At 37.7% G+C, this 12,780-nt stretch overlaps 1 protein-coding gene across 1 annotated transcript in view; it reads left to right on the top strand.

Annotated features, from left to right (window-relative positions):
* Positions 1-563: 563 nt before the first annotated feature.
* The window catches only part of LOC119777491 (LIM and senescent cell antigen-like-containing domain protein 1), a 54,492-nt gene continuing 42,275 nt past the window's right edge, over positions 564-12,780 (top strand). The window contains exon 1 of the mRNA XM_038276388.1: positions 564-714. Within this exon, the coding sequence (XP_038132316.1) occupies positions 686-714 (29 nt within the window). The 5' untranslated portion in view covers positions 564-685. The remainder of the gene's footprint in view (positions 715-12,780) is intronic.

The following is a 12,780-nucleotide window of genomic DNA, read 5'->3' as shown; positions in this document are numbered from 1 at the left end:
GATTGAGATCCAGCTGTTTACAGAAAGAACACACAACAGGTTTAGGAGGCAACTTCATTGCAAAGTGGATTTCAATAGATTTTTTTCTTTTAATAATATAACTATGTGAAAACTGGATCTTTTAAGATTAAATGCTTAAATTTGGAGTAGTGGTTAGAGCAGTGTGCTTGTGTTCTGAGAAGGTTCTGGTTCGATCCCCACAGACGGCACCCTGGGTCCCTGAGGAAGACCCTCAACCCCACACTGCTCCCTGGGAGCCACACAATGGCAGCCCACTGCCCCCCAAGGGTCAAATGCAGAGGTAAATTTCTCCTGTGTGAGATCAATAAAGTTAAATTATTATTAAATTATTCCTGATACTTTGTAATATTTATATAAGACTTACAGATTCAGGCACACATGTGATTTTTTTCATGATACATTTTTCCTGCAGGTTTTTCCTCAAACTGATCCAGCCCGTTTTAATCAAATGCCAAATACTGTGTTGATGCTTTTATGTTAAAAGTCATAGAAAGGAAGTAGAGTCCTCTGCGTTTCAGAGGAGGTGGAGATGGGCGGGGCCCCTCCTGATTTTTCGCCATTCTATTTATGAGTAGAAAACAGCAGCTCTCAGTAATAGAGCAGTAAATACAAGAGAGGAGCACATCTGGAAAACACATCTGGTCCGAGAGAGCCAAGAGAAGCGATGTTAGGACTCACCGAGATGACAAACGGGTAAGTGAGATGTTTATTCTGTTATTTTCTGAACTATTTAGATCTAAAAGTTATGAAGTTTGCTTTTTTTTTTTTTATCTTACGCTGGAGGGAAATAAAAAGTTTTCAATTTGTCTGGTTAATTAAATCATCACCGAACGACTCTGGATGTCTTTCCTCGCAAAAAAAGACCAAAAAAATAATATTTATTCGCGCAACAGAAAAATATTTAATAACAAACCCTTAAATCCTTTTAATTAATTCATCTTTAATCTGAACTTGACACTGGCGCCATCTACTGTTGTATCAAGGAAACAACCACTTTTTTTTTTACGCTGGAGGGAAATACATTGTTTTCCATTTGTTCGGTAAATTTTACCATCAAAGACCGACTCTGGATGTGTATCCATTAAAATAACGAATCTATATGTGCATTAGAATTTTTTTTTTAATAACAAACCCTAAAAATATTTATGTTAATGAATTCATTAGTGTTAATCTGAACTTGACTTTGGCGCCATCTACTGTTGTATTGAGGGAACAACCACTGTTTGCAACAGGAGTGAGATGTTAAATACACACACATATATATTTATATATTCCTTTATGAAATTAATTAATTATAGCAGATAAAGCATTGCTGAGAATAGCGATGAAAGTTAGATTTTTATTCTTTTTTATATCTGTTCTGTTTTTATCCCCGATGAAGGTTGAAATTGAGGAGTGAAAGACACCAAGATTATAAAAACCAAAAAATTAGGAAAATCTAATAGTGATTGATGCTAAATATTTTAGCTGCAAAATTATCAGATCAGATATAATGTGATATGTGTGAACTCTAACCTACTGAGTTTTCTCTTCTGGCTCCTGGCTCAGCATCAAATCTGATGCTTTCATTTCTAAATACTGGTTTAAACTGAAGTTAATTTGGGGTTTTTTTTACTTATACTTGAAAAACTAAACAAGTCTCTAAGGAAAAACTCCATAGTTTGCAGTTAGTTAATCACCTTTGATATTTAGGCTTTCTGCATTTATTTAAAGACACAGATACCCTTAAAACGTGCACTTTATATAATTGTTTGTTTTTGTCTTAACATGTTAATCAAAACTTAAAGTCTCCTTCTCATAAATGTAGCTGTATTTTTTATGCTGCTGATATTGAATTAGCTTAGCTCTTTAGCATCTATCTGTGAAGAAAGACTGGTGATGAGCTGAAGTATCCTAGTTACAGTCTTTGACCTGGTTGTTCTACATATAGTGTTTCTCTGAAGCATTTTCTCTAAAGAAAAACTCAAATTATAATAAAGAAATGGTTTTAAATATTCTATTTTAAGCTGCAGTTCTAGACCACAAACATAAAATTTAACCTTTTCCCTCTTTTTTAAGAAAATCAGATCCTCCTCCCTGCTAAGGAATGTCCTCTAAAAGTAACTGGACAGCAGTCAGTGTTTTCCAAACCACTTCCTGACGGTCGATCTCTTGGGACGGCCACTAAAAAAAAGCGTTTTCCTTTTAGTTAGTGCTGATTAGTGAGTGCTTTCATTCACCTACAAATTGTAGGAAGGAGAGTCTGTATAAGCCCAAAGATGGCCGCATTCTGTCTCCTTGGATTACATTTTAATCAGATCCTGCACCGTGTTGAAACAACCACAGCTTAAACGGACGTCTCTGCCTCCAGCACAGACTTGTCCTTGTTTGGAAGTTAGGAGATGAGGGATTTCCCTGTGAGCCCTGACTGAATGCATAAAGCCTTAACCCAGACATGGTGCAGCTGATTCACACGCTGAATGTTTTCTTTTATCACCTAGGACAAAAAAAAATAATTTAATGATTAAAATTTTACTATAAAATTTATGTCCCTCTTTTTAATTGATTCAGTTTATATATTTCCCAATTCTAATTACCTTAGTGTTCTAATGTTGCAAAAAAAAAAAAAAATGAAAACCATTTTAGGACCTCTGGAAACCACACAGAAGCTTTGCTCAAGAAAACTTGGAGAGATTATATTGCAGCAACTTCAGGAAACAAAAACAAAAAAGCTGCTGAGAGGCTGAGGTCGGACCGTTCCCTGTCTGACGCGCTCGTTCAAAAAAGGAATCTGCTGAAATCAATACGGTGCTGATGTGAACTTTATTCACATCAAAGGTATAAACAACTTGTCAAACGTCGATTACAACAATTTGCTTTGTGGCCTACAAAAAAAATCCAACAGCCCACTCAACCTCTCTCTACCAGTGACACACAGGTCACTGTGTGACTCCTCCCAAATCTAATTGATCCATTCCGCTACAAACAAACAACCAAACCAACAAATAAAAACAAAACCATAACAGCTATAAACTCAGACAAACAAACATCAAAGCATCTTTATATTTATGGCTCCCACTGATTAAATCTGGCTCCTTAAAAGCAAAGATTAAATAGATTATGCACACAGATTGGATCATTGATTGCAGCATAACTGTCTAGCGGTTCATTCAGATGCAGCTCAGTCAGTTAAAATATCATGATGTAATATAACAGTTATTATAGTAGAAAGAACTTGGTTTTAGTGCAGAAAATCTAACCAACTGAAAATGAGGTCTACTTTATAGATTATCCAGGCTGTTTTTGTATAGATTTTCAGCACGGATGCAGTGGGGTATGGAGCACATCAGCCTGTGGCTCTGCCCAGGTGTAATCTAAACCCTTTTTGCTTTGATAGCAGCTGTCAGCTCATTGTCCACATTGTTAGCGCTGGTTTCTCTCCTCTCCTTCTTAACAAACCTCCATAGAATCCAATGAGGGTTCTGGCTCAGAGACCACATGGTCATTGCAGCAGGTACTGGATCCTCTGGTTGTCTGGGAAGGAGCTGAGTCCTTCTGGTAGAGCAAACCTGAGGGGTGTTTACATTCTTTGCTTGATGGCACCACTGATTTGGGACTCAGTGGACCAAAACTAAATCACAAGATGCTTCCAGTGATCACTAAATGAAAAATTAAATGGATCTAAAGGGACTTTGGTTCCCCTCTCAATTTTTCCCTCAGAGTCTTGTTTATTGATGTCTAAACAAAATGTAAAAATAAATAAACAACTGGAAGGTTAATTAGCAGCACATATCCAGATATTTTTCACCTAACCAAGGTATGCTGCTGGGGAAGCTCTCTGGTTCAGGTGTGGTCATTAGTCGAGTTGTAAAAAAAAAAGAAGGGGGATGGAGGATTTTTTATTTTTATTTTTTATTTTTTTTGGAAACATTATGCATGGTATGATTGTTACATGTCAGACCTTACATGACCTTGACCAAGTTACCTTACAGTAGAACTGCAGTCAGTCCCTGGACTGGCATGTAATCAGCTTCATAGTCATGGTAGGACACTTCTTTCATTTTACTTTGGATAATCTTTAAGTAATGAATCTATTAAGATTTGGAACAAAACCTCACAAAACATTGTAAATTAATATCTGAATCCTTTCAAGTCATTTATTAAAATCAAATTCAATTAATTAAATTGAAACAGCTGAAATAATTTTCAAAATCTAAAAAAAAACTGCTTACAAATTCAAATACATTAGAATTAGCCTGAAAATGAAAAAAGCCTCTATAAAATATAATAATTTTACTCACCTTTCAAATGTTAATTTAGAGTATTTATTTTATAAATTAGACAGTTTATTAGAAAATCAGTATTGCTTCTATTGGCCATTTTAAAGTAAGCTAGGCTACCTGCTGACAATGAATGAGTTAAAACTACTCTAACAGGTCCGTCGAACCATATTTACCACTGATGGGACGACAGGCATTCTGCAAGTCACACAAGGGACCTTGCAGTCTGATGTCAACATTCAATTCATTTATGACCATTGGCCGGACATTAGCATCATATTTCTGTATCTCTATAATGGGTCTGTATTATGAGTTGTCTTCTCAATTCAGAGGGCCCCATGCCTGTCTTTGCCTAGGGCCCAAAATTTCCTAACTCCGCCCCTTCTTTGATTCCCTCCTCTGGGTTTAATCTGTTGTGCAGAGATTTACCTCCCCTGTCGCTGGAGCGCGGATCACCCTAAACTCACGCCCATTGATGAGAAAACTGATAGAAATGTGAATGAAAAGGGAAATTTTAAACATATTTTTAATTTTTTTGGTATTTTTTATACATGGATGCCTTAAAATTGATAGTTTTGGTGGACAGATACGTTTAGATTAATAGGGTTTTACTACTACACGTAAGAGTAGCCTGCCAAATGTTCAAAAGGGAACTATTATTGCCATTAATGTTGATATGTAATAGAAATTTACACATTCAGTGACAAAATGTTACAGGGGATGGTATGGAGGGGTGGTCATTTAAGAAGGGGGATTCCATCCCCCCCTCATCCCCCCTAAACTTTGGTACTGGGTGTGGTTCTTATCAGAGTGATTGCTATGATTAGGGCTGGGCAATTAATTGGATTTACAATATAATGCATTTTAGCAAAATGCTATTTTTTCAAATCACAGAGGAACTCAGTTTTATTCCGTTTTAGCAGGAGTAAGATAAATTAGGTTATTAAATTTCTATGTTCAGCCTTATAGGTCGCAGTAAAATGCTTAAAATTGCTTTGCCGCTACACAAAAGGGAAGAGACAGTTGCAGGAAGTAGAAACTTATTTACACAAGTTTACAGGACAGTTCTGCAACAGCGTCCGGAAAAAACTGAAACCCTCAAGCAAAATGTTGTTTTGCATACACTCTGTGCATACAAAATGACAATAAATGTTGTCTAAGTCTGAGAAATATCTACATTTTTGTGCTTAATGTAAAGGGGAATTGCAATAAAAAAAACAAAAAAAACAATATTGGTTGAAATTAATTCAGCTCAATTCGGTTTATTTAATTCACAACCCATGTCATCTCAAGACACTTTACAGTTCAACCAGATCATACAGTATAATTAATTTAAAGTTTTCTATATAAGGAAAAGCAGTTGATTGCATCGACTCATTGACTTGAAGGCAATCCCTCACGCTGAGAAAGCTTGTAGTGACAGTGGAGAGGAAAAACTCCCTTTTAACAGGAAGAAACCTCCAGCAGAACCAGGCTCAGTGTGAGCGGCCATCTGCTGAGGCCAACTGGGGTTCAAGGAGACAGAAGCAGAGATACAAAAGGCAGCTGTAAAAGGCGGCCCCGTCCAGGAAACACGCAGCCAGACAGACGAGCTCTGAGCCAGCTCCCATGCCAGAGGATGAAGAGAGCACATCCAGCCAGTCAGTCAGAGAAACAGGACTACACTGGAAAACAGCCCGATCTCCAGCATCTATAAACAGAGGTGTTGATGGCAGCAGCACAGCGGATATTTCTCTCCAGGGGGGTGTCACAGCCAAATGGGAACAGACCAGATGAAGCTACTATGAGAAAAAGCAGAGAGAGCATAACATATTATATTTAACATACATTTGTAATTTAGATTTGTAAAATCCTTCAGCCCTAGTTATTACACAGGACTCCAGCTGCTGTACATTCCTTTTATTCTTTACTTTGGTCATCCATGTTACTTTTGCTCCTTTTTCAGTTCTTTTTCTTCCACTAAATCTTCCATAAAGGTGTTCTGCACTCTTTAAAAAGCCATCTGCTTTATTAGTCATGGAGAGCATCAACATCTGTCTGCTGGACAACACTAACATCAGCAGCTTTCCTCATCCCCGTTCATATGACCTCTGTATTTTAAATACAATACTTTTTCTTTGCGAGTTTTAAAGAAAAAAGTTTTAATTTGAACACAATGTGCTGTCTAGAAATCTATTTAAATATTTCTATTAATTAATAACGAATTCAGAACAATTTAGTTCACTAATCTCTATTGCAAACATACCGGTATCTAAATGTAAGATTGTCCTACAACAGTGGAGGAATGACTTGAATAAATATTATTTTATGTTTTTTGATAAATTCTCTAACTAAAAACAGTTTCACTTCAATTAATTAGACTTAAATGCGGTAGTTTTGTGATTTAGAGAATATCATACAAAGTTATTTTCTTTGCAGTGTTATTTACTGCATTTACTGAACTAATGTCCTAAAGCAGAGCTCCTCAACAGCAGGTCCGCGGCCCCTAGGGGGTCCACTGGGGTACTGCATGGGGGTCACGAAAGTTTTGGTACATTACTTTTTTTTTTTTATTCCCTCTTTAAATGTCTTTAAATCCACATTAACATGAATTCAACACACTGTAGTAAACAGATAAATGGAGGCAGAAGATGTCTTTCAGTCGTCAATGCAGATCTGTGTTTCTAAGTATAAAATAAGTCAAATATCAGACAAAAGAGTGGAAATGAGAACATTAAAAAAAACTTTTTTTTGTCATTTTTGTTCCAATAAGTTAAATAGTAAAAACAGAAACATAGACTGTAGATTGTTTAGTTCTTCAAAAAGTCAGAGAAAGAATATCAAGATTTGATGCATAAAATGTCTAATCTTAAAAGTTTTTTCTCTCTTCTTGGATGTATGAATTAACACTATAACCTTGTTTGAAATTATAAAACATGATTTATATATATATATGAGATAGTCTTCAGCATAAATGACAAATTACCAGAGAAAAGAGGTCAAACAGGTATAGCATAGCTGTAACCTTAACCTTTTGTTTTTTTATATTCCCCCACTGCAATTTTTTCCACTAATTGAAATGTCTTTAAATCCACATTAACATGAATTCAACACACTGTAGTAAACAGGTAAATTGATGCAGAAGATATCTTTCAGTTATCAATGCACACATTCAGAGACACACAGGAGCTCTTTCAAGCTGGGCACCGTTTTATTCACAACACCTGTCCCATCAACCAGGAATCAGAATCAGAAATACTTTAGTAATCCCAGGGAGAAATTATTTTCGTTATATTACTCCATCTGTAATAAAGTGACTATAGGACCAGTTTGATAGAACACAATTTGATACAATATTATGGGGGTTGCACTCCATCTCACCGTCAGTTTTATGGTCCTTAGCCTGGAAAATGTTGAAGACCCCTGTCATAAAGAGAATAAAAGCTTATTTTATGTTTTATCAGCAGAATTAAGGATTCATAAATTCTGAATAATGATAAAACATTTAAAGATTGTCAAATTAACTTTGGCCAGATACCAAGTTTAATCTACCGTAGCAGCCATGTTTTCTTACTGTGCTTACCCAGATCTACCCACAGGGGGCGCCCATTCTCACTGACTGGATATGCAAACAGACCACGAAAAAGAAAACAAAAAAGGGAAACCCATTAAACTGGGATTAAGATGTGAGATTACCAGCTGTTTCTGGCAAAATATTTCCTCTTGAAAGACAAATATCTGGTCATGAAGTTAAATTGTTGGTCTTTGGTCATTCAGGGTAAAAGAATTTAAGTCGCACAGCCCAGCAGGATTTTCTGGTTGTGTGTGGCTGTAGCTGATGCTGTGACCTGCATTCGATTCTTTCCCTCTTTTCTGCAGCCATCAAGTCTTCTAATGCAGTCTCATTTCCTTTCTCCCCCTCCTTCCTTTCTCCAACCAGATCTTAATTGATAAATTGAAATGTCATCTGCATCTGTCAGTTGGAATAGTGCTGCAGTAAGGAGCTGGGCAGTCTGGTATTTTTAGTCGTGTATTCTCACATGAGTTACTGTCTTACGGTCTTTATAATTTTTCACCAACAGCAGTCACAGAGGTCAGCTCCCAGGGGGTGTGAGACCACAGAGTTTCTAAAGCATGATGGCATATGATAAATAAGAGGAAGTTGACATTTATCTGATGTGGTACATTTAGAATCTTGCATCTACGACCAGCCTGAGCTGTTATCTAATCCTCAGTAACTGAGTTAGGTTGCTCTGCTTTCTCTCCTATATCAATATAAACATCGCCTGCGAATCCTAGAGCATATTAAGACATCAGTAAATGTTTCTCTCTTTTTTTTTTTTTAATCTAAGAGGAAGAGTTGTGTCACACACTGAAGAAACACCAATGACTAATGTGTTCATCATCATCCCTAAACTCTTTGTTCCTTTCCAAACATAGCTTTTTGAGAGTCACATTTTAGTTTTTTTTTCTGCTCCTCCTCATCCAAACATTTTCCACTTTCAGCTCCATTTAGCTCCCCGTCTGCAAACCAAATGGACAACAAAAGCTCATGAGTATTAGACATCTTTGTCTGGCTTTCCTTTCCTTTCTTAGTCAAAAATGTTTGGACAAATGTTGCTCACCAACTTTACACACACACCGCTGCAAACAGGAAGTGATGTGGCCATGCAGACCAAGATAAATGCAGTGGGAGTGTTGTCGTTGGTGACAGCAAAGAGGACTATAGAAACAAATGAAACATCCTCCCTTCTGACGGCGGACACTGTAGGTAAGAAGAGCATTTCAACGCTATCACTCGTCTGAAGCATATTTAGCTGCATCATTGGATGCCTTTCAAATTTGCATCATGCTTATTAAAGTGTTTAAGGTCCATCTTTATGACCTTTGGTGGTTTAGCTCAGCATTTGGGCTGTTTTATATACTTCCTCTTGTATGTAGCTGCATGGTTGACTCGAATGTTAGTGGTAAGGGGCTGCAGCAGATGACTGGCGACACAATTTAGGATAAAAAATTATTATAAATTGTGACTCAGTTTGTACAGAGAGTAAAAAATATGTATAATTTGTTGGTTGCAGAATAATTAAGTAGGAAAAAATGGCGTCTTTTGACTAAATACTTTGCTTTTTTTATCTAAAAGAATCAAAATAGCTTCATTTTTTCAATTTTGCCAAGAGATCAAATATTTATTTGGATACAGTAGCTGTTATACCAGTATTGTCCAGATAGTGGCAGTAAACCCCCAGAGGTGGTCTAAGTCTGTTTGAGAAATGTATTTTTATTAATTTTTTTGAAGAATTAGGTCTTATTAGTCTAAAACAGGAGAGCTTTCTCCTCCGATTCATCACAGAATAAAACTTCAATTCAAATTTCCTCCTAAGTCCTTTTATTTGGCTAGTTTTGTTTTTATATTTTCACATTGAAATATTCTGCAGAAAACATATTGGTTGTTTGAAGCCTCAAGGTGGTTGTTAAAGCTAGAGGTGAGACCTGCTGAGCAGAGCGCTGCTTGGACACACGGCCAGGTGAGGATGTCCAAACTCCCAGACCACGTGTCTAAGACTCTCTGTAAAGGTGTTTCCTTGAGCTAGAACTTTGTTGTTTTTTTGTTTTGTTTTTACAGAACGGGAAAAAAGATTAATCTGCAGTGTTTTGACAAATTGGGACATGTCAGCGGCTAGAGCAGCAGATGTAACAGTTCAGTCTTTACACCGAGTGGAATCCTGAGCAGGTCAAGGCAGGCAGATGAAAGGCAGCGTGCTAATTGGCTGCATTCCTGTCTGCGCATACCAAGGTGATGCTTGGTAAAACCTATGAACTTCTGTAGAAGAGCTTTACTTCCATCCTCCCATCCTCCCATCCATCCATCCATCCATCCATCCACCCATCCAACTAACCATCCATCCATCCATCCATCTAACTTTCCATCCATCCATCCACCCATCCAACTTTCCATCCATCCATCCATCTAACTTTCCATCCATCCATCCATCCATCCATCCATCCATCCATCCATCCATCCACCCATCCAACAAACCATCCATCCATCCATCCATCCATCTAACTTTCCATCCATCCATCCATCCACCCATCCAACTTTCCATCCATCCATCCATCCAACTTTCCATCCATCCATCCATCCATCCATCCATCCATCCATCCATCCATCTAACTTTCCATCCATCCATCCATCCATCTAACTTTCCATCCATCCATCCATCCATCCACCCATCCAACTAACCATCCATCCATCCATCCATCTAACTTTCCATCCATCCATCCATCCATCCATCCATCCATCCATCCATCTATCCATCCATCTAACTTTCCATCCATCCATCCATCCATCCATCCATCCATCCATCCATCCATCTAACTTTCCATCCATCCATCCATCTAACTTTCCATCCATCCATCCATCCACCCATCCAACTTTCCATCCATCCATCCATCCAACTTTCCATCCATCCATCCATCCATCCATCCATCCATCCATCCATCCATCCAACTAACCATCCATCCATCCATCTAACTTTCCATCCATCCATCCACCCATCCAACTTTCCATCCATCCATCCATCTAACTTTCCATCCATCCATCCATCCATCCATCCATCCATCCATCCACCCATCCAACTAACCATCCATCCATCCATCCATCTAACTTTCCATCCATCCATCCATCCACCCATCCAACTTTCCATCCATCCATCCATCCAACTTTCCATCCATCCATCCATCCATCCATCCATCCATCTAACTTTCCATCCATCCATCCATCCATCTAACTTTCCATCCATCCATCCATCCATCCACCCATCCAACTAACCATCCATCCATCCATCCATCTAACTTTCCATCCATCCATCCATCCATCCATCCATCCATCCATCCATCTATCCATCCATCTAACTTTCCATCCATCCATCCATCCATCCATCCATCCATCTAACTTTCCATCCATCCATCCATCCATCCATCCATCCATCCATCCATCTAACTTTCCATCCATCCATCCATCCATCCATCCATCCATCCATCTATCCATCCATCTAACTTTCCATCCATCCATCCATCCATCCATCCATCCATCTAACTTTCCATCCATCCATCCATCCATCCATCTAACTTTCCATCCATCCATCCATCCATCCATCTAACTTTCCATCCATCCATCCATCCATCCATCCATCTAACTTTCCATCCATCCATCCATCCATCCATCCATCCATCCATCCATCCATCCATCCATCCATCCATCCATCCATCCATCCATCCATCCACACCCTGTTGGACAAAGTTTTTCATATAAGTTCCTGCTTCAGCAAATATTTATTTAAAGGGTTAAACTATAATGTTTTTCTCATACCTGCTAATGCAGAATGTAACACCACTGCCTCTTTTGAGCCATTTTCCCTTTAGTTTTATCACATGTTTTTGTTAAAGGATGAAACAATGATTCACATTAGTCTCGTGAAAACCAATTAGTGTTATTGCTATATATCCAGAACTCCTCAAGGGACCAAGTTTTAGCTTCACTTGGTTCAAATTCTGTAAAAAAAAACAAAAAACAAAAAAAGATTTCCTGTTAAGCACTTTTTGCTATTTGATTACAAATCAGTTGTAGTCCACGGATTAATTTAAGCAGCTAATAACGAGTTGAAGCCTTTCTTATGTTTCGACTGATGCTGATTATTAAGAAGGGGGGAAAAAAGCTAAATATAGCTTCAAGCCATTCATTTAAGCCACCTCTTCTCTGTAAAGACTTTATTTATATCTTTTATTTTTAAATACTTTGTTTCCACATTACCAATTGAAAGGAAGTCTTAGGTTTTAACTAAGATAATTTAAGCCCTGTTTATTATATCATAGCAAAAAATCTCCAATCTCCTTCAACTGATTGTTTTGTGGTTGTAACTTTTTTAGCCGATTAGAACCAAGCTTTTTGATTCGCTGGGATTTTATGCAATAGAGGGAGGAGCAAAAAAGAGATTGTTTGGCAAAGATAAAAAATAAAAATGTGTTTGGAAGTTTGTTTATCTCCCAAATAAAACCAGGTTTAACCAAAGACCCTGGAAGCTAAACCAGTTAGTCGATAATATAAAAAGGTTAAACTGCCTGCTTATCCTTTTGGAAAGGTTTCCGTTACTTTTCTTCCCATCCTGCTTTCTTTCATGTTGCCTGGTCCATCTTTTCAATACTAAAGCTACTTTTAACTATCTTTGCAAAAAAGATGCAGGTTTGCTTCCTGGTTACATCAGGAATGGAATCCGATGTGTGAAGTTTAGCAAATCTTTGTGCCATTTGTTCTGACTGGCTCTGCAGATCCCTGAAGAAGGGAGCAAATATAACCAACTCCTCCTCATCATCATCATCATCATCATGTCCATAAAACAGCTGTCCAGGCTTTGGAAAAGTGAATGTATTGTGTTCACTGTGAGCGAAAGAGAAGCACTTGTTCTTGTTAAATGCTGTGATGAATTATTCATAAATTGACATTTTGGATCGCAGTGGTTCGCTG

Source organism: Cyprinodon tularosa, unplaced genomic scaffold (assembly GCF_016077235.1).
Source record: "Cyprinodon tularosa strain WSP-4 unplaced genomic scaffold, ASM1607723v1 ctg124, whole genome shotgun sequence".
Classification (NCBI taxonomy): Eukaryota; Metazoa; Chordata; class Actinopteri; order Cyprinodontiformes; family Cyprinodontidae; genus Cyprinodon; species Cyprinodon tularosa.
The sequence above is the reverse complement of the archived record's forward strand: the minus strand, read 5'-3'. Positions and strand labels throughout refer to the sequence as shown.